Source organism: Rhamphochromis sp. 'chilingali', assembly GCF_963969265.1.
Source record: "Rhamphochromis sp. 'chilingali' genome assembly, chromosome: 2".
Taxonomy (NCBI): domain Eukaryota; kingdom Metazoa; phylum Chordata; class Actinopteri; order Cichliformes; family Cichlidae; genus Rhamphochromis; species Rhamphochromis sp. 'chilingali'.
Genome location: NC_137930.1, coordinates 18911407 through 18935285, shown reverse-complemented (window position 1 = coordinate 18935285; position 23879 = coordinate 18911407). Strand labels below are relative to the sequence as shown.

At 40.4% G+C, this 23879-nt stretch overlaps 1 protein-coding gene across 2 annotated transcripts in view; it reads right to left on the bottom strand.

Moving 5' to 3' along the window:
* Positions 1-961: 961 nt before the first annotated feature.
* LOC308390708 (uncharacterized protein) overlaps positions 962-23879 on the bottom strand; it is a 55324-nt gene continuing 32406 nt past the window's right edge. For both annotated transcript variants that reach the window (XM_080872959.1, XM_080872960.1), the window contains exon 4: positions 962-1975. In XM_080872959.1, coding sequence (XP_080729085.1) covers positions 1786-1975 — 190 coding nt within the window. In that variant the 3' untranslated portion in view covers positions 962-1785. The remainder of the gene's footprint in view (positions 1976-23879) is intronic.

The following is a 23879-nucleotide window of genomic DNA, read 5'->3' as shown; positions in this document are numbered from 1 at the left end:
TTTGGAATGAAAGGATGTCAGATGGAATTGATTTGGTGGAAGTGGTGGAGCTGCTAGTTTTGGTATTCTATGGCAAATGCCAGTCGGGCTCCATTGTACTGGGCAGCTAACACAGAGGCTATCAGTCTGTTTCTGATTGTTTGGTCAGAGACATTGACACCTGTAGCCTGCTGGAGGTCATTTTGTATCTCTGCCATTGCTCATCCTCTCCCTCCTTACATAAGTTCGCAAATGCCAGTCTGCTGATGGGTTATAAATAGTAGTAATAGCCTGTCTCCTGGAATCTCCAGAAATCCATGCTCTTGAGACTGTGCTGGGAGACCCAGCAAACGTTCTGGCAATGTTAAATGTTGAATTATCTGATCGTACTGCAACCTGTCCAGGTATAGCCTGTAATCTAAACTGTAATCTCTGTAGAGTATCATTTTGAAACTTCAAACATATGGAGGATGTCACAGTGATGGTAATGGTAAATGGCCTGCATTTGTATAGCGCTTTTCTAGTCCATAGGACCCCAAAGCGCTTTACACTACATTCAGTCATCCACCCATTCACACACACATTCACACACTGGCGATGGCAAGCTACATTGTAGCCACAGCTGCCCTGGGGCGCACTGACAGAGGCGAGGCTGCCGGACACAGGCGCCACCGGGCCCTCTGACCACCACCAGTAGGCAAACATGGGGTTAGTATCTTGCCCAAGGATATTTGGCATGCAGCCAGGAGGCAGCCTGGGATCGAACCACCGACCTTCTGATTAGTGGCTGACCTGCTCTGCCACCTGAGCTACAGCCACCCCAGTGACTATCATTTATACACAGTCTATGACTCAACTCCCAAACCGGACACTGCTACTTACGCTAAAGTGAAAACCATACACACAATAATTCCACTGTGCACTGTGATGGGCAAAAAGCACACTGAAGTCTGAATGACAAGAGATACCAAGGAGCTGTGGTAAAATACTTTTATTTAGCAGTAATCCATATCTGAAATATAGCATCCAAGCAAAACGGCTCTGACATATACAGAACTCAACTCACCATTCTCTCAAGTCATATATGCCTTTATTTATGTAAATATGTCGATTTATTTGCTCTTCTGTGTGTTGGCATGTGTGCATGTAGACACATGTAGTGTCTTTTTTTTATTTTCATCAATTACATTATAATAAAACTTTTAAATACAGGTCATAATAATTCTCTCGCTCTCTCTTTTTTTAAATGTCTCTGGATATAAAAGCTGGTGTTCTGACCCTCATTAGTCCAGTGATGATGATAAGTCCTATTTCTCTTTATCTCTTTGCCCATAAAACTCTGTTCATTACATCATTTATAAATATGCTCCATGGTATCTGCTATACTGCCGCTCGTGCTGTGCCCCTTAGCCGCTATATATTCTTTTTATATCTCCTAATTGCTTCCTAACCGTGAGTCATATTGTGGACTGAACTTTTACTTTTATTTGACTTCAGCACTTTTTACTTCCCTGCACCGGTGTCAGACCTGTGAGTGTTGAAGAGGCATTTTAAGAGCAGTAACAACATGTGCCTCCCAGTCAAACCATTATTTTAGACTCCAGCAGAAACAGCTTAAATTGTAACCTTTGTAGCTCTTTCTCCACCCACAGTTGTACATTTGCATTTTAATCCACCCGTTCATTTAACATTTGTCCCTTTAAACAAATCTCTGCAGGTAATCTTTTTTTCTTTGTTTTTTTTTGTTTTTTTTAAGATCGTTACTCAGTGCATTATAGTATAAAAATGTCTCCATCCTCTCGGTGTTCAGAGGAACCAGAAGCACTTCTTCCGGTTCTTCTTGGTGGTGGCAGGCGGTCGCACTGGTTGTGGGGAGTCCTGTTGGTGAGGTGTCGTGGGCTGGGGTGTGGGTGTCTGTGGCGAGCCTTCTGGAGGGTCGCCCACCTTCCACGTGCGTACAACCTGCCCTTCCTGCAGGCGAAAGTCATGCTCTACACTGGAGATAGAAAGGGAAACATAGGCAGTTCAGAAAAGTGTCCGTAATTCACATTTAGACCTGCAATAACTGACTTGATGGCCATGTGGGGGCAGCAGAAACAACCAGTGAACGCAACATATGACCTCTAAAGTTGGCTGCACGACCTTGATGGCAGTTATTTGGAAACAATACATTAAGCTGAAACTCACTTGCTGAGGTTTCATAAAGCAGAGGGGAGCTTGCCCCGCCCCCCCCATGGGCTCGACCGAATGTGTTGTGCTAAATTACACAACTGGTACTTAAACCTGCTTTAAACAGCGTGATTTACCGGAAAGAACGCGTACGACAAAGCATCAAACTGAAGCAAGAAGGAGATAATGAGACCCATATCTACAACTTCCTCGCAGACAATAATGAATCTGTTGACAAAGTGAATCAAGCGCTAAAATGCTGAGGATGGCAGAAATGTCGCAGCACCAGCACTGATCCCCAGGACTGCAGTTGACACGCGCTCCAAAGGAAAAGTCAGCAAAGGTGCATTGTCAGTCACATTCAGGTCACATGACCGCGCAGCTCAGGGGCTTGACCGCGAGAATGAGACGTGAACTCTGATGCACCTCTGCAGAACTGTAAAGGTAAAGGTAAGCAATAATAAATGAATGCATGCGCAATAAAGGAATAAGGACAATATTTGCTTACTGAATTACTTTTGTCAGCAGTTACATGTTGGGTAAGCATTTCCCCAATGAACTGATTCTTTCCCCCCTCTCTCTTCTCTTCTCTTTTCTTTTTTTCCCCCCATTTTACTTTGCTGCTATTCTTGCTTATTATGCAGTGGCCTAGTTAGATGGTGTTTCTCATCACAGCACAGATGCTGGAAATAAAGAGGACTCCCTCATACATGTGGATACGATGAGAGAAGTGCTGCAGAGGAAGTGAGGAGCACTGAGCTCAGCAGCAGCAGCAGAGGCAGGAACAGCACCAGCAAGGCCAGGAGTTTCCAGGCACGAACAAAGAGGGCTATTGCATTCATATCCATCTGGCTTTGTAACTCCCACTACCGCAGTCACTCAGCCACTCCACTCTGGATGGCCCACTGGTATTCTAATGCACAGACACAAAAAAAGAAAAAAGAAAACAAAAAAAAGCCCCAAAATACAAATGAAACATCAAACTCCAGACAGGAGCACAGCGCAGGTAACGGGTGGGAGTGTGTAAAAAGAGCAGTGAAGAGGATTTCTTCCCTCGTCGATATTTACAGCAGGTAAAAAAAAAAAGTCACTTCAACTAAAGCCCTCTGCGACAGTTGGGACTGCTTCACAGCTGGAAACAAACCTCCAGAGCTATGTAAAATGAGCCACTAGTCAGTAGAAAAGTATGAGATGGAGACTATGTCTCTGTCTCTGCCAGTTTTTATTGCCCTAAAATGAACAGAGTAAATAAAATGCACCACCAACGTCTCCCTGTTTGTACCAACATACAGCTCGGCTCCCCTATAGAGCTCCCCAGTGGCTCTTGTCTTGCTTCTGCTGTGTTCCTTTCTTGTTTAAATGAATAGCCTCGGTCCACGGTTCTGCGTGATCAAGGCGCATCGTAGGGAACTGTCCACCCTCAACCTTAATTACTGTATCTGCACACTGAGCCCACAAACTGCGGCAGGCAGGAAGCTCTTTCTCCGTGCTCCTCTTCTGTCCTCCGCTCACGTCTTTGCAAATTTTTAGCTGGAGGCTGCGCCCCGCCACACCTCCAGCCCGTGGGCAATTAGGTGCGTTTTATACACCGTACGATGATGGCCACGCTTTTGAAGCAGAGCGGCAGACTGTGAGCAGAGCTGAGGGTGTTCTTATAGTTGTGGAACTGTAAGCGATAATGTGCGTGCGCCGCCACACTTGAATTTAAAGTGTCAGGAATGATGGCGATGATCAGATCTGATCAGCTTTATGGTGGTAATCACCCATATCTGAGCTCGCCACAATCTCTGGACATTTACAAAAAGATGAGAGAAGAAGCAGATTTACATATGGATGCAGTGATTTTACAGGGCATATAAAATTAGTACATAGCACTGGTCGGTATAATTGTATTACATAGATACACAAAAAACGTGTTATTCAGTAATGAATAAAGGAAAGTCTTCTTTAATATACATATACGTGAGTTAAGTAAAGAACGGTTTCATGTTTTTGTTCTTTGGGCTCTGTTCTCTAGCACATTCCTTCTGAAATACAATAATACAGCATCATAAGTGCCGTGTTTCAGCTTTAATTTGTGAAGGTTCACATCAGACAGTCTTTGTTCCAGGCTCTTTCTTTCTTTTTTCCAGCCTGACCTTTTTGTTGACCAGAGGTGTCCATGTCTGTTGTGAAACCTCGTAGGCTGTCTTCTTTTGATCATTTCCAGATAATGCGTGACTCACTGTGCAGTCATAAAGGGCTTGTGCTAATGATTCTCTGTTTTTGCTTTTTGCAAATTTGTTTTTTTTATGTTTTAAAGTCTCAATTTTATTTTTATTTGCATGGTCAGTTGAGTACTTCTTATACAATAACAATCATAGTCTTGCCTCTAACTTTGTCTCCAAACAACCTGAGCTGTCCCTCTGATGTACTCATTTCTAATTTTGTCCCTCTTGGTCATTCCCAACAAAAAATCTCCAAACCATATATCATAGCAGCTCTCACTATGTGAGATCTACAGTTTTGGTTATTCTTTTATCACTTTGGCGGTGTGTTTGAAATCATTATCATACTGAAAATTGAAGATGTTGCTAATCAGACACTTGCACAATGCATCACGGATCAAAAACCATATTGCATTGATAATTCCATACATTTTGACAAGATCCCCAATGCAACTAGCTGAAGTGGAAGCCCAAACCATGACACAGCCTCCACTGTGTTTTGCAGATAGCAATAGAAACTCATTGCTATACCTTTCTCTACATGTTGACTGGATTAAAAAAAGATCAAATTCTGATTCATAACTCTGAGACCCATTGACACTTCTTTTCAGCCCAGTTCTTGTGTAATTTGGCATGCCTCAGCCTTTCCCCTTCCTTAAGAATGGCTTCCTGAAAGCCACATTACTGCTGAGACCATTTCTGCTGAGGCTTCAGCAGAAGGATCAACTGAAGGGCCCGATGCATCTCTTCAGGTCAGGTCTTTGCTGGATTTTTTTCTGATTTCTTAAAGACATGGCTTCTTTTGCCGTCCACTTGAGGGCAAAGTTTAAGGACAAACTGAACCTTATGCGACGTTTTTGGATGATAGCTATATCATATCATGTACATATATATATACACACACACACACATATATATATATATACACACACACACATATATATACATATATATATATATATATATATATATATATATACATACACACACACACACACATATATATATATATATATATATATATATATATATATGTGTATGTATATATATACATATATATATATATATATATATATATATATATATATATATATATATATATATATATATATGTGAGTGTGAGAGGTTATTTGTCTCTATGTCTTAGCCCTGCGACAGACTGATAACCTAGAGGTGTACCCAACCACTCAACTTTTGGCAGCTGGGATAGGCTCCTGCACTCATGGAGACCCTTAAACTGGATATGGAGTTAAGTCATTGTCTAAGGAGCATCTAAAGAAAGAAAAGCTTCTGAAGTTCTTTAAGTTTCCTTGAAGACTTTTCACCTCTCATCCAAGAAGCTTCTTCAGTTCCAAGAGCAATGAATGTAATGACATTTATTAGTGACTGAAACAACAGACATCCGAGTTTCTGTGTCAACATCAAAACCCGTCGAAAGTCTACTGAGATCACGTAAAAAATATGATATTTCACATTGTTAAAGTGTAAGTATGCCGTTCATTCCCACTGAGTGACCTTACTTTGCACATGCTGGTCCAATCCTAACAGATTTATTGTAGAAACTGCCTTTTATAATCATTCAGTTTGGGAGACAGTGACCTTGCCAAAGAGCACTACCACAGCGCATCTCTACAGGGGATTGAATCAGCATATTTGTAGTTACAGAATTCAAGGTTGTTTCCATCAACTACTTGAAAAATTAACAGCAAATTAAGTAGAATGATTGAAATGCTCTTAACAATTTTATTAACACTATCAGACTATCAGTCGGATGAAATTCCAGTTGGAAAAGAAGACGATGCTTGGCTGCGTGTTTGACACTTTCTGTAAATGAGTGTGTTACGGAGTCAGGTTGAATATGATTAAAAAAACTGACAAGGTAAAAATAATATTTTATAACCACAATTTAAAAAAAAAAAATAGGCATAGAGATTGGACACTACTTCATCTCTTTTTCATCCTTCCATCTATAAAACATTCATTCAAGTGCACCAGCAGGAGATCATCATTCCTTCTCTATCTCTCCTCTGTGGTTTTGCTGAGTAGTGGTGGAGAGACATTGGGCAGAAATATAGCAGCGTAAAGGCAATCAACTCGAAATATCTTTGCAATTTTCGCTCCTATGTCCTGAATATCCCTCAAGAAAAAAGAAAGAAAAAGCCCCGAACATTTCCTTACGACAGGGTTTGATGAACAGGCAGTCTCTGTGTGAGAGCCAAGTGTTGAGCCACCACACCCACCGATGCAAAACAAAAGATAAACATATATGCACACACACATATACACTCTTACAAAACCTTGATACGCACAGATAATCTGTAATATTAGTACTCAGGAGAACAGGCTGCACCATGAGGTAATATTGTTCTGAGATGGCCTCATCATCTGCTTTGCTGTCACAGAGTGTCCCAAACTGTGGTCGTTTACTTTTAAAGGCGCCTCTTTTCCTTTTGGATTAACATTCAGATTGAACTGACTTGGTAATGGGATATAAACAGACAGAGTGTTAGGAGTGTCCAAGGCAGTTGTTTGAATCTAGCATTTCATTCTCCCTTAAGGTGGTAATTTATCCAGCCTGGTGTGATTTGTTGAGCACGTCTATTTTAGTAAACCATTAACTATGATGAGGGATCTTGAATTCAATCTTTCCCAGACACTGACCCATGTACTGCTGCTTGTATATGTATATACTTTTACAATATTGTGTTTGACCCATGTTTCTGGTGTAACTACACCACATGTCTGTTTTGGTTTTTCTCTTGAAGCAGAGAGTAACGTAATGCTTATAATTAATATAGGAACTAGAGGTGTATTAAATGGGAATATTCAGCACTGAGCAATACTGTACAAGTCATTCAAGATCTTCGAGTCAAATGAACGACAAGCACGAGTATCTAGGATCATCACTTAGAAATACTGCATAGAAAGTGCAACTGAATTTTTTCAAGGCTGTAATAAGTAAGTAAGCAAATAAGTAATAATAATAATATGATGATACCAGGTTTTTTAGCGGATGATCTAATGTTACTGGCGATGGGGCCGATGTCAGTGCCAAACACTAGATCCTAAGTTTTACTACAACTGAGATGGATGAAATCTGAATACAACCAATTAGCAATGGCAGAGAAGCATTAATTGAAGTAGGAAAGGCTGTTTCTGTTGTTGGGCTAAACAGAAAAAGCATAACGGTGTATCATCTGCATAGAAATAGTAGGCATAGAAAGAACAGGTGATACCTTTAAATCTATTTAATAGATGGCCCAAAGGTAACACATATAAACAAAAAAGAATTACGCTCTGATGAGGACAGCAGATGAGGATGAAGGATGTGTCCCACAAGTATGATGAAAACTATTTGAGACCAGTCAGTAGGAAGTCAATAGTGAAGTTTACTTAAATAGTACTTTACAATATAAAATAAGATACAACAAATACAAGTGTAAAAATATGCCTAACAAGCTCTGATCAGCTGACCTTTCAGACCTCATGGTTACATACAGATGTAGCAGCTCACCAGTATAGGTGGGCATCTGACCAGTGATCACCAGCGTTCTAGGACTATAGAAGCTTCCATGCTCAAATGTCGTCTTGGTACTGGATTTCTTCCACTAACATATGACTGTAAGTTAACTGTGTGGTTTTTATCCTTTCCAGGATAAACCATGCCTCTGGCCCCTTAACAGGCAGGATGATCTACAGCCCAGTTGTGAGCAAGGCTGTGGCGATAACTCATGTTTAAAAACAAAAGCTTGATTAGTTATCATCACAGATGCTCATCACCTCCACGTATTTGGATTTTGAGTCAAATTTGCCAGAACGAAAACAGACATAAACAAATACAACATAACAGCATTATTTCTATTGTTTTCAAATTCTCTAGAGATATTACAGTGGAGTATTTTGACCATGATCATCGTGATGTGAAAATCTGATATCGCAATCTCTGCACATGCAGACAGACAAACACATAAACACCTGCCAAAATACTGCAAACCATTTCTCACCACAGCAGGTGTCTCCGTGACCTGCCGCAGTTTGTGGGCTCAAAATGTCCAAGCCTGTTGGAGAAAAGTTTATAAAGTGTGTAGTGAGGGGTTTTACAGCCATAAAACATCTATAATAATTGTAAAAAAAATAAAGTTGGCCACTTAGCGGATTTCACTTATCGCGGGTTATTTTTAGAACCTAACTCCCGCAATGAACGAGGGACCACTGTACTTACATTTTTATTCATCTTGATGGGGTTTTAATTGTACTGAAATACCTTTGTTGTAAGTATTAATGAAATTATGCACCATGATGCGCATTTGTCATTTTGATTTTACACATTAATTAAGCAACAGCCAAAAGACAGACATGAGGCAGGATTCACATGGACATATTCCCAGCAAACATGGGTGAAACCCCAACATCATGTCCTTCGTCAAAACTGGACACAAAACAATAAAAAAACGGAACTATAGATGGACAAGTGTTGGGAAAATACAAGTTGTGTCAGACTGTCTCTCATAAAGTGAGAAAAATAGATCAGATTATTGCAAAATAAAGGAAGTAATGCATTAGTACTTTTTAACAACAAATCTGGTTGCTGACTGCTTGTGAAGGCGACGTCTTGGCTAGCTAGGTGTGTGTTTGTTCCTATAGAACAAGCTGATTATTCACCGCAATGATCAACTTCTTTGACATTTTGATGCTGAACTACAAAGGCAACCACATCGCTCTCTTAGGATATTTGTATAACATTGATTTGGTGGTGCTTCAGCTGAATTACTGATCTTCTCTTGACTTGTTCACAATAAAGCCTTACTTAAGGCACATGCCGCGGCTAACTCCTCTCCCATCCCAGAATTTCTGCAACTTCCATTCACCTCCCACCGCTGGCCACCCTTCAAACTGCTCAGCCATCGCTGGATCTGCCCTGTTGGACTTCAATTTTATCCGACCTCTCCGGTGTGCTCGCCGCTTCTGACCTGGATTGGGACCTCTGGGACTCGCGCTCAACGCAGGCACCTAAGTACGCTGAGACGCGCCTCTGTCGAGGACAAGGAGACTAAGAGCGGGATGGCATTGTTAAACACAAGATCATTGGTGAATAAAACCTTCCTCCTCCCTTTGCTTGCTTTCTTACAGATACTGTAAGTAATCTAGGTGTTTGCCTGGATAGTTCACTTTAGCTGCATAAACAGGTTTCCTCAGTGGTTAAATCTGGCTTCTTCCAATTGCGCCAAATTTCAAAGGTCAAACACTTAATACCGTACAACGATCTCGAAAAACTGATACACGCCTTTGTGACCTCCAGATTAGATTATTGTAACTCGCTCTACCCTGGACTCCAGCTCGCTCACCTCCACCGATTACAGCTCGTTCAGAATGCTGCGGCTCGTCTCCTAACCGGAACTAGAAAGTTTGACTCTATTACTCCAGTGCTCTCTGACTTACATTGGCTGCCTATTAAATTTCGTATTGATTTTAAAGTTCTGCTGCTTACTTTCAAATGCCTAAATAACCTTGCCCCTGACTATCTCATCGGCCTCCTCAGTCTCTATACCCCCAGCCGTTCTTTACGATCATCTGGTCAGTTACTTCTGGCCCAGCCCAGGCACCGTCGTGCCTTTGCCTCTGTAGCACCAAACCTCTGGAATAGTCTTCCTGCTACCATTCGTGCCTCTGACTCTATTCAATCCTTTAAAGCACGCTTGAAAACGTACCTATTCGACCTGGCTTTTCCGACTCGCTAATTCTCACCGCTCATTAATTGCTTTATCGCTACTCATTTCTCTGGATAATCATGATTTCTCCCTATCTCTACACTACTTATGCTTTTGTTTGTTCTCTGTTTCCTCTATTTTACCTTGTTTTAACGACTTACTGTTCAGTGTAATCATTTACCGTTATTCCTCACTGTGAAGCACTTTGGTGTACCCCCTGGTTTTAAACATGCTATATAAATAAAATTGTAATGTATTGTAGTGGTTATTAGTACTATCATTAGTATTATTGACCAGTTAGCCTACATTTGTAGACTAATTGCACTGTATTGTTCAAAACTGGCTGTGAGAAAAGCAGTACTATAGTTCCAAAAAGCTATCCTTACATTTATGCTTTATTTGTCTATAACTGGTACACACAATAATTTGAACCACGTATCTGCATTCACACCTTTCTCACAAGTGCAGCTAATTGAGTATGATGACATTAATATAAATTGAACATAGTACATATACAGACACTGGTTTGGTTTAGAGAGTGTCGCATTTCAATCCATAGCTCCTCTGAAGTCAGTCTCTGCATCTCAAGACATGTAATAGGGAAAATTTAAGAAATGTCTGGCATTTGAAAACAACATCTTCAAATAAGTATCTTGGGATGGAGCACTTTGAAACTAAATAAGAGCTTCAAATAATTAAGTAATGATCATGAGAAATTGTTTTACATCTAAAGATAATGAGACAATTAAGATGAGAGCTCAAGCATGACAAGCATGACTGCCAGGTTACAACCAAGTTTTGTTGTTGTCGTCAGATTCACTTTATTGACAGCTGGATGAAACATGTTTCCTCTGGAGGCCTGAACTGGGGTTGATCCCAGTGTAATCACAAAGCTATCCGAGGAGTTTTTGTATTGGACAGAAACACAGTGACACCAGTAAGTTACAGACCTTAATTTATCAAACTCAAAGAGGTCTGGAAGAAATCTAATTAAAAATCTGAAGATACAGCAGGCTTCACTAACAAGATAGCCGACTCGGGCAAGAACCAGCTGAGACGGATGCCTACAGCAGACTGAGACTGGCTCACTGAAAGGAGACTGTGTGACTGAACAAGAAATGAAAGACACTGGATACATGAATAATACCTCAGGGACACATCATCACAGATTTGTGCTGTCCATGATAGGGTTTGACTCTATAATTATGCTAATCATAGGATGCTAAATGTCTAAACGCACGCCATCAGCACTGAGATCACTTTACAGCAAAAAACGTCTTTGCAAACGACAGAGCAATATGATGTATTGAAGCTATTTGTATTTGGATATGAATGTGACTTTTTTCAAGGTCGGCACATTTGGCTGCATAACTAAGTGCTGAAGTTCTTGGCAGCAATTCAGAATAAACAAAGGCAAACCTGTTGTGGATGTTTTAACCTTGTGCAACTTTAACATAATTCTCTATCCTCTCTATAGCTTTTCTTTCACAACTCAAATAATGAATACCCAATATTTACATTTTTATAGCAATTACCCACACAGATTTGACTAATGTGACCTTATTAGAGACCGCTGGCACTTTCAAAAGTGCTTTGTTTTTCAAAAATCAACACACAGCTAATCCCAGTGAGAAAAAAGGACCCATCTCACCTTGTTTGTATTTCGCTTCATGTGCATGAATAAGTAACATAAACTGTTTTTTATTAAAAAGATGAGATAAAGTGTAAACATCTAAAATGTTTAAGTTGTTGGGTTTTTTTTAAAATCCACTGCATCTGCATGGTGTTTTAAATAAAGAGCAAGTCAGGTTAAGATTGATTGGTCAGGAAGCATAAGCTAGGGATGAAGAAATGAAAGCAGCTGCTGCCCAGGAGCTTACAGAGTTAGCCTCTATCAGCTTAAGACTTGACCCGCTACTGTAGTCTAAGTCTTAGTGCTTTGTTTACTCTGTAGAGTTCATTGTACCATGGGATGATGGTGTACAAAGTGTATAAATGAGACAAAGCTTTACATACACTAAACCATCAGCCAAGAGTGAGGCTGGCTGTCCTTTGCATTCATGGTCTGCTCTGTGGGAAAAGAGCTGCTTGCTGTGAATTCACATTCATTACTGAATTACTTTGGGAGGTCACTGTGCATGCATGCTGCTATCACCTAACTGCCTCTGTCATGAGCTGTTTTGAGCAACTCGATTATTAAATGTAGCATAACAGAGGAGGTGAACTGTAAACCAACACAGCCACCTTACAGGCAAAATGAAATGACACCAGAATTTGCTCTTTATAGAAAATGAAATTAAGTTACGCTAACTGATCCATTGTGCCTATAGATGTTATAACGTAGCCATCGCTATGTTACCCAATGGTTTGTGAAGGCCTGTTTTGAAAGTTTGAGATGAGTGTTTTCAACAACAACACTGGTGTTTTGAAACCAATTAATTATTGGCTAACAAAATTGAATTAATGTTTTATTCACTATGATGTGAAACTGATTGACCAAACTCATCAGGAAGGTCTTTACAGAGGTCAGGGCAGAAGATGTTTCCCCAGAGACAGCTGTCGTGCTCTGATAACTTTTACACATCCAGCTGATATATTCTTCAGAAACTCTTTGTTTACTCACTGAAAAACGAGTATTTGTAGCTGTGAATGCTCCTTACCATTTTCTAAAGACAAGAACAATGTCTGGTTCTGCTAAAACCACTACATATGTTGACCAGCTATAGTTGCCAAGCAAATTACATTTAAAATTACACTTTCCTATAGCTTCTATGGGCTAAGTCACTCATTTTTGGTCACACCGAGTTAGAATTAGGTCTATTTTATAAATCTTGGTCATGCCATGCTTCGTTGTATGTATCCGCACATTCATTGACTAATTACTTGTCTGTGACAATCAAACCCACCCCCATTTGTCTCATCTCAGTTCGTGAGATTACAAAGCTGCACTTCAGAAACCAATGAGTGATGTCACAGCAGCTATATCCATCTTTTATACTTTCTATTCTTCCATGGAAGTTGTGCTAGCAGCCCATTCAATTCATTTTAGTTCTGAGCAGGTATAATTATACTAAGCAATTTTCCTGAAAAGTCATGTTTACAAATGACCGTGATAACAACAGAGAGACAAAAATAATAAACGTATAAGACAGAAAACAAAAGTAATAAGTCATATAAGATGAGGGTAATTGTGGAGGGTTAGTTAAGTAATCTTATTGTTATAAGAGCAAGCAAGTCAAGCACTGCTTGCCCACTGAACTCTAAAAACACACAAAGTGAAAATAATCTCTTTCCTTTCATTTCACCCAGTGTCTTGTCCCAGTTTGCATCTGTCCTTTAAATTACTGGCATCTTATGGCTGCAGTTGGCTGTTGTCTTTAGAAGTTAGCTTGACTTTGAGTTATTGGAATCTATAGTTTCTGTCATTTTCATGGGCGTAACTCTGTCCCATTAACACAGACTTGTGTTTTGTGAGCTGAGAGACAAACGGCATTGCCTGTCATGCATATTGTGAATAAACCTCTGTTCTCTGTTCGTTTAATACACACAGACAGTTGACCAGCATATTAAACAAGCTACTTCTGGCTCTGCTTCTTTCACTGCTCTGAGATTAGTTATGATCTGTGTGTTATTATACACATGTGAAGATATGTGTGGAATGATAGTAAGCAAAAGTGAAGTAACCAAGCAAATTACTCTGTGATTGAGCATCTTAACAAGCAAGATTTGTCACGCTGATCACCTTGACCACAATGTGTGACGTAGCTGACTGTTATTAGTAGACTGTTATCATTAGATTCAAATGATGGAGAAAGGACACAGAGTTTGATAAAAAGTTGAACAGGTGCAGGGTTCATACATGTATGAGATATTACTCTATTCACCGAAAGTACCAAGTTTAACTGGCTGTTTTGCTACTGTGTCAATATACCAGTTACACTGCCACATTAAGTTTTCATTTATATTTTTAACCACGTGTAGATATTGACAGTCAGCAATGTCACATACACTATATGGACAAAAGCATTGGACCACATCTCTTAATCTTTGAACTCAGGTGTTTTCAGTCCCACTACCAAAATTATGCACCTAGCCATGCAGCTTCTTATGGCTAGGTGCTTGAGCAGTGTAAAAGTCACCATATGCCACTGAATATAAGGAAAGAAAGAATGAGTACAGCACTTTTCAAGTGTATTATACCTTAGAAGCTGGGAGAAACAAAAAAGCCATGAATTCCATCACAGACATCAGAATAAATGGATACTGGGAGTGGGGGGGGCTTTAATGGTAAATCTTTCACATGTCTGCACTTTGCCTATACAGCACCATTTCTGGACAACTGAGCAGGAAAGTTGGATGGTGGATGTCATTTCAATTCAGCCGAGCTGTAATTCTGAGTATAAGCACAGCTTCAGTGTGTAATAGTGGTTAAACACAAAGCAATGTAGATTTGTGTTGATATGAGCTGAGTGCTGGTATTGAGAAAATTGGACCAAAATTTACTGCTCAGCCTCTCTGAGCTGTTGTGGGCCAAATTTAGTGCAGCATATGTGATGAGGCGTGCTTACCCAGTCTGTCCTAACACTCAAGCCAGGATTTTTCTTCAGCACCCGCCTACAATCAATACTTATCCAGAACTCAGCAAGGTTGCACATAAAAGAACTGCAAAGTTCTCTCGTTGCTCCAAAGGTTTGTCCATAATTTACTTAGACATTACCACAACCCAGCAACTGTACAGTAAGTCAGCTGAGGGGTAATTCAAAGGCATAACGTGATAGCTGGTTGCACACAGTGCCAGTTTGTCTTCAGCACCGCTGAGGTATTGAGTGATAGCTGCTGGAGCGGAAGGCTCTGATGGATGAATGGTGATTGAGGAGATCTGAAAGATAGAGGTGTGATGGCATGGTGGCAGCTTGCCACTTGTAAAAAAAAACAACCAACTAGCAGTTAAGATCAATCCATCTTTATATCTGTCATAGCCATTCATAAACATATACTATTTTAGTAGCTTGCTCTGCATAAAGGGGTGTAGTTTTGTTGCATCAACATTTCAAGGTAATGAAAGATTGCGGCTAAGATGAGCTGAAAGATTTGTGCACAGCTGCAGCTAATATGGATTATTAGCAATGATTACTTCCCTTTTAGACAAAGAGGATTTTTATTTCGGAAAAAACAGAAATCTCAGCCATGTTTGACGTGCATAATCCATTTGTTTTATGTCTTTTAAAAGATAAAAAAGTATCAGATATTAGATTTGATGAGTATTGTAAAGCATTCCTGTTGTAAATACACTGAATTAGTCCATTCATGATGAAGTCTGTGAAAAAGGTAGGATCCTTTTTTTTTTTTTCAGAAACAGACTAAACCCAACCAAAAACTCAGGGTGTGTGTTTTATGACCAATACGGTTATTTTAAGGTTGGATGCAATTCTGATAGATTGTGTCATTTAAGGTCAGGGTTATGATATACTGAAACAGGAAAATGAAGGGTTCATTGTTCATCAACATTGCAGCAGTGTGTTTCACAAATTAAACAACAATAGAAAGTGTGAAACCACTTAATACCACACTACTGCTGGGATGCTATTCTGCTACATGGCTGCAGACAGTGCTGTAAATATTAAAGGTGGAGCACAAGTTAATGAAAGCTAATATCCCGATATAAGACATCTATCGTCCCGATAACGATATAAGTCACAAAAATTTAACATTTTCTGTAAATTCTGTGAGTCTCGGGCAGCTCGACTTGCATGAAGTGTTTCCAGCTGGGTGCCGTGTACCTGGAGTCCAGTGTTTTAACTGATGCATGAAACGATACATTTTTAGACATAAGTTTTAACGGCCACCGTTTTCTTTGTGAGTATTTATTACACAGCGTGCTGCGGGGAAAAGCCTGTTCTAACGTTTGAGTCTAAGGTTTATATTTAGGACCTGACGGCTCTTTTTTGCTTCATCCATCCATCCATTCGCTTCCGCTTATCCTTTTCAGGGTCGCTGGAGCCTATCCCAGCTGTCATGGGGCGAGAGGCGGGGTCGCCAGTCTGTTGCAGGGCCAACACACGGGACAGACAACCATTCACACCTAGTGGCAATATGGATTATCCAATCAACCTATCCCCACAAGCTGCATGTCTTTGGACGGTGGGAGGAAGCCGGAGTACCCGGAGGGAACCCACACAAACACGGGGAGAACATGCAAACTCCACACAGAAAGACCCCGGCCTGATGGTGGAATTGAACTCAGGACCTTCTTGCTGTGCGGCAACAGTGCTAACCACCGTGCCACCGTGCTGATCCTCTTTTTTGCTTCTCATCCGTAAATACTCTGCATACTCTTTCACGTGATTCGGTTTATTTTGAAAAGTCTCAACAGGATCTTGAGCTTTATTGTGAAAGGTTTATGTGGAAAATAAACAAGCGGACACGGGATGGTTTTACCGTCCTTGTTGCTAATGACAACGCATAAAAACAGGCGCTTGTCCATCCGTAGTGTGGTTATATTAAATATAAGAGAAAGAGAGAACTTTAAGAAATTAATATAGCCACTACAGTGACCAATATTGCCGCAAACGGTTTATTTTGCGACACCACGAAACAAACGATAGCGTAAAATGAAACGATAGACATTTTTATATCGTCTTCCGATATATATCATTATATCGAACAGCCCTAACATCAATACCAACATATCTGTCCTTAACCAAGATTGGCTGTTGATATATGTATGTATAAACACCTTTACACATACATCTAAGCTGCTCTTATGATTTATACTGACCCATGACCAGAGATGGGCAGTAACGCGTTAGTAATCCGATTACTTTTTTCAAGTAACGAGTAAAGTAAGGGATTACTATTGCAGAAAAGGTAATTTGATTACTGTTACTTTCCCGTAAGCACCTGCGTTACTGCATGACTAAAACCGGGCTTTTTTTGCAAGAGTATCTCATGACAATGACATAAGCAAGTGCAACGTTTGTGGCAACAGCTGTGTGCAGATCAACAATGGATAATATATCGAGTGCGGGAGAGCATATGATCGTGCAGCGTTTAAAGAGTGGAAGTACTTTGGGTTTGATTCTGTAAAAAGTGACAAAATCATTAGCGTCCGCTGCTCACTGCGTAGGAAGAAAACTTCTTTTTACAGCGAAAAAAACCCCCCTAAACTTCCAAACAAGCACCAACAGTACGCTGCCACTGGAATGTGAAATTCACAGAGAAACTCCCAGATCCTTCCACTGACCGCTGCGACACACCTGCACCAGGGCAAACCTCCGCCTGCCTGCTATACAGGTGAAAATAGAGAAACAGGACTGCTGAGTCTTTGATTTTATTTATTTTCTGCTGTGTTTTACTTGCATCTATTTGGAAGAGTGAGTGTAAACACAAATACAGTGGGGCAAAAAAGTATTTAGTCAGCCACCGATTGTGCAAGTTCCCCCACTTAAAATGATGACAGAGGTCAGTAATTTGCACCAGAGGTACACTTCAACTGTGAGAGACAGAATGTGAAAAAAAAAATCCATGAATTCACATGGTAGGATTTGTAAAGAATTTATTCGTAAATCAGGGTGGAAAATAAGTATTTGGTCACCTCAAACAAGGAAAATCTCTGGCTCTCACAGACCTGTAACGTCTTCTGTAAGAAGCTTTTCTGTCCCCCACTCGTTACCTGTATGAATGGCACCTGTTTGAACTCATCATCTGTATAAAAGACACCTGTCCACAGCCTCAAACAGTCAGACTCCAAACTCCGCCATGGCCAAGACCAAAGAGCTTTCGAAGGACACCAGGAAAAGTATTGTAGACCTGCACCAGACTGGGAAGAGTGAATCTACAATAGGCAAGCAGCTTGGTGTGGGAGCAATCATCAGAAAATGGAAGACATACAAGACCACTGATAATCTCCCTCGATCTAGGGCTCCACGCAAGATCTCATCCCGTGGGGTCAAAATGATCATGAGAACGGTGCGCAAAGATCCCAGAACCACACGGGGGGACCTGGTGAATGACCTGCAGAGAGCTGGGACCAAAGTAACAAAGGTCACCATCAGTAACACACTACAACACCAGGGAATCAAATCCCGCAGTGCCAGACGTGTTCCGCTGCTGAAGCCAGTGCATGTCCAGGCCCGTCTGAAGTTTGCCAGAGAGCACATGGATGATACAGCAGAGGATTGGGAGAATGTCATGTGGTCAGATGAAACCAAAGTAGAACTTTTTGGTATAAACTCAACTCGTCGTGTTTGGAGGAAGAGGAATACTGAGTTGCATCCCAAGAACACCATACCTACTGTGAAGCATGGGGGTGGAAACATCATGCTATGGGGCTGTTTTTCTGCCAAGGGGACAGGACGACTGATCCGTGTTAAGGACAGAATGAATGGGGCCATGTATCGTGAGATTTGAGCCAAAACCTCCTTCCATCAGTGAGAACTTTGAAGATGAAACGAGGCTGGGTCTTCCAACATGACAATGATCCAAAACACACCGCCCGGGCAACAAAGGAGTGGCTCCGTAAGAAGCATTTGAAAGTCCTGGAGTGGCCTAGCCAGTCTCCAGACCTCAACCCCATAGAAAATCTGTTGCGGGAGTTGAAAGTCCGTGTTGCTCGGCGACAGCCCCAAAACATCACTGCTCTCGAGAAGATCTGCATGGAGGAATGGGCCAAAATACCAGCTACTGTGTGTGCAAACCTGGTAAAGACCTATAGTAAACGTTTGACCTCTGTTATTGCCAACAAAGGTTATGTTACAAAGTATTGAGTTGTATTTTTGTTATTGACCAAATACTTATTTTCCACCCTGATTTACGAATAAATTCTTTACAAATCCTACCATGTGGATTCATGGATTTTTTTTTCACATTCTGTCTCTCACAGTTGAAGTGTACCTCTGGTGCAAATTACTGACCTCTGTCATCATTTTAGGTGGGGGAACTTGCACAATCGGTGGCTGACTAAATACTTTTTTGCCCCACTGTAACTATTTTATTTTATGTGCTGGAATGTGCAGAAAATAGGTTTAAATGTTAAACAAATTTCTTCCAGTCAGAGAATGGTGCATACAATTTAATGTTTGCTTGATGCTTAACGTTAAAAGATTAAAACTAATAAAACTAGTTTCAAAAAGTGACTTTTTTATTTGATTACATTTTATATGATGGATTATGCAGAAAAAATAGAATTGGCTAAAAGATCTATTGCTTTATTACCTATTCAGGTTGTAAATATTTTTTTAAAGTAACTAAGTAAGTAATTACTTTTGAAAATAAGTAATCAGTAAAGTAACAGGATTACTTTTTTGGGGAAGTAATCTGTAATTAGTTACTGATTACTTTTTTCAAGTAACTTGACCAACACTGCCCATGACTCACACTAACAAAAGTAAAGGTAACTACTGCGAGTAAAGGAAGAAGTGAGATGATTTAGGTATTGAGCCACAAAGGGCTCATGGAGACGGTTGAGGCAGATGGCTGGGTAAGCCAACACCGGATTTTATCATGGAACATAATGTTTTGTTTCCTGCTCCAAATACAAGATTTTTTTATACTGTTACTGTTATATAACTTTAGCATGTTTAACTTTGCAACCATGATGCTCAAGGTCATTTATTTATAAGAAAACCTTCACTTCTTTCTAAATCCAGTCTTCACTAGATAGTGAAGATTTGTGAAAAGCAACCTTAATGGGCATTCAGGTTGGAAGGCTTCAACCCCAACAACATGTTTAATAGACACGCTGGTCCACTGTGTCCCTTTCAGGCTTTTCCTCTCCAAAATGTGAAGTTGCAGAAGTTGCTTTAAGTTGCAGTAAGCTGCATTAATAGCAGAAGGACATTTTTTATTTCAAGTCAATCGATTCTAACGATGAAGGACCCTGGAATATACTTAATAATTTTTTTGCTCACTACCAACTTTGTGGCTTTAAATATATTATCTCCCTCTGCTGGTAATGCAGGGAGATTACCAGCAAGAGATTTACCCTGCTCGTATTGCACCAATTGCATGCACTAATGCAACTTCTGCATGCGTATCCATTTCATGTTTTAGAGAGGCAAAGTGTGAAATGGACCAGCGTGTCTATTACATGTTTTGCCGTGATACTGGGCTGAAGGATTGTTGCACTAACAGAATTGGCTGGTAGAATATGCCAGTTGATTTTACATGAAGTAAGGCTGATCAAAATGGTGAAGCTGTAGTGTTACTTTAATAAAAAATGGCTCTATAGCATTGTTTTTCATCTTGTCTTCCAGAGTTTAGTTTAGGAGACGTATAAACATATTTGTCTGTAATGAGAATGGAGATCACGATCTACTGATGTTTAATTTCTATCATGCCCCAGAGTTTATGTTGGAAGTGAAACACCAACCAAAGGGATATTCATACAAATTGCCAACTCAAAAACAACACTATAATGGGCCTATAAAACATTATACACTGACTTATTATCCTCAATCAAGCAGACAGTTACCACTTATATCACCCAAAATAAAGTGGTCCCCACGAATACTATTAGAGCAATGGAAAAAAGAATTCCAGAGTTGGCGTTTAGCATTTAATATCGCATCTATTGATCATCTCTGATAATGACAGAGGCACAGTGCCAAAGCAGGGAGAAGATTGAGAGTGGGTGCTAGTGGATGAGCTTTAGGGATCTAATTTAGCTGTGGGTGAGATTCTAGCCTGATTATTATTTATATGACACATCATCCACATTAGGCAGAGCTTCCCTGTTCCACATGCCACTCTTGATCTTCCTCTCTCCTCCCTGTTTCAAAGACATGGCACAATGGTGATGGGCACCATCTGGCACTCACTGTTGGCACAAGTTCGGTATGTGATTAGCAGCATGAACAAGGGTTTTCGCTCTCCTGTTTTTCTTGGTGTGTCTCTCACCCTTCTGTTTCACACCCAGGTTTATATTTGTCATTTCCACACACAAACAAACTCACGAGTGGATGGATACACATTTGTAAGGACATAAAACAATTTTATGGTTTCACATCTCCTCTGAATGGTCTGGGACAAACATGTTTTCAATGTATGCACTATGAACACGTCACATACCACGGTGCCTTTTCTGACCTAGCTGTAGTGCTGTCAGCAGTTCAAGATAAAAATTTAAAAAAAATAAGTATGTAGAGCCAATAATGCTCTTCATGTCTATTTTCTTGTTTTCTCACTGTGAAAATCTCGTGCTCCAGCTGGCTGAACATTTCGACTGTGTAGATTCATATGAATGAGATTGATGCCTACAGTGTGTTTTCTCCCTCTCCCCCGCGAGATGCCTGTTGATCCATGGCTCAGCCCTGAAGTAAAGATGGATTACTGCAGAAGAACTGCCTGCCTTGCCCTTTACACATTTCACACACACCACTTCTCCATTATCAGGCTCATCCACGGGGGGAAGACGTGCACATGTGCACACACATGCCCCAACATCAATACAGGTCTTAAAGCTCTGATGGGGTTGTTAGCAAAAGGTCACTGTCAAGACTCTGACAAATCTTTCTTTAGAGAGACAAAAACGTGTCATATCCAGTTACATTCGCAATATACCAGGTATCAGCTTTTTTGTTGTCTTTCTATCACTTTCCATTTACATGTCTCTCTCTGTTTCTCTCTCTAGTTTTTTCCCTCCATTTGCTTAGGTTGTACAGTAAAGAATTCATGCTTGTATGTTTGGATCAATTTCCCATGGAGTGCTCACACTCTGGATGTAGAAGACATCCATAAAAGCAAATCCAAGCTCAGTTATGGGCAGTTTAGATCGGGATACACCTGGATACTGGATGTTGACAGCTTTAGCCTCAGGATTCAGTTAAAATTGTTTTGACTGGTAACTAAATTATTTTTGAATATATCATGTCTAAGAGCTATTCTGTTTATTTTTGCTCTTGCAACAAAATGTTTGAATGCGGCGAACCTCCTCTTCTCCATCTTACATATTAGTCAAGCTGGTTAGTGAGAGAAAATTGATCCTCCTACTTTACTTGCTATTGTTTCCATACAACACAGATATGGTAACAGACCGATGAAAGTAGAGTCAGCTACAGTTTGTCTAGCATAAAAGTCTCACATCAGTTTCTCAAGTTAACCACAATGTTCATGTGTAAATAATCAGAATAAAAAGCTGCTGGCCTTCTGGCTCGCCCAACTCCAGCCTTTTTTTAAAAGGACATGGACATTTCCATAAAACTGGCAAATACTACAGATTCCAGAGGAATTGTATTAAAGCAGAGTTAAGCATGCTTCCAGAGACAATAGCCAACTGTGGCCACAAGATGGCAGTAATTTAAAAGATGGTGAAAAACACGCAATGACAGAAACAGAAACTTTATTTAGTGTGATGGAAGTGAAACATATAGGATCAAAGGATGTCACTGACTCACATATGATGGGATATAAAATATATTCGAGGGTGAGCTGTGCAAGTGGAACTAGTGCCCAGGGGTGACAAGCAAATTGCTAGATAAGTGGATGGACCTTAATTACATCTGCCTGCTGTTTGGTGATGAATAAGCAGGTGTTCATTGGGTCGTAGAGCTTTTTTTCTGAAAAAAAAGGGGGGGGTGCGTTGCAGTTGTTGACAATGCTTTGACATCACACCAGAATGTTAAAAAAAATTGTGGACCATAAAATAAAATAAACAGTAAAAAAGAAAAAACAAGCAGAAACCTGCCACTAGACTTTACAGTTTTTTACATTTAGGACCATAGGCATGTTAGCATCAGCAGAGGAAGCTCAGTCTCAGTGGAGGGTTCTTTACACCGTCTTTGAGGTCACAAATCACAGCACTAGTACTACATTGCTCCCGAAACTGTCACTGCTGCTGCACAGATGATGTCACAGGACTGGAGGAACCCCTCAAAATAAGGACCATTCACTTACAGTTTTTTCTGATTGCTTAAGCACATGTTATGTAACTATTGGCTAATTTAGCAAAACTCTACACACAAATAAAACAACCTGTCACCCAATTATCCAAACATTTTAGTTCTCTTGCAAAAGCAAACACAGCTAGATTAACTCTTCACACCTTTGTAAAAATGGTGTTTCCGTATCAAACAGTACACACAAGCCATCATCTACTAAGCACACAATGCGCCAACTGCACACCGATGGTATGAATACAAAACACATCTGGCGTTTGCCTTCCCTGTGCACAAGGTAGGCTATGTCAGTTTGAGCTCATACTTCTGTCATAGATCCATAAGCATGGAGGGATCCAAACTTCAAGTACTGGTGTTTAGTCAAACACATCAAAACAAACACAAGTGTTTATTTCCAAGTATAGGATTATTTGCAATCGCCATAATGACTATATGGGTTACGTGGTCTGCAGTGAACATGCTTCCTCTGCCCCCTCCTCGTCTTCCTCTTGCTCCTCCTTGTCCTTGTCGTCCTCTTCATCCTACTTCTTCACCTCCACGTCCTCTTCCTCGGCCTCCTCTACTTCTCACTCTTTCTGCTCCCACCATTGTACTCCGCACACACAGCTTACCTGTATTATAGTGCTTAGGCTGATTGCAAAGTGAACGAATTATCTAAGAAAGTTTTCACATGTGAAAGTGTGCCAGACAGTTGGCAAATTAGTGTTAATGATAGCCATACATGTGTATACTTTTGCTAGGAGTGTGTTGGAAATTTGGAAATTGAGTGTTGTGCAGTGAATTGTGCCTACAGTCTTGCAAAGTGTGTGTTACAAAATTGCAAACTGAGTGCAAAGCAGTTTTTGTGCTTTTAGTTTTGCACACTCAGTGAGTGGTTTTGCTATAAGTCTGACTAGTTTTAGAAATTGTGCTACAGGATTCAC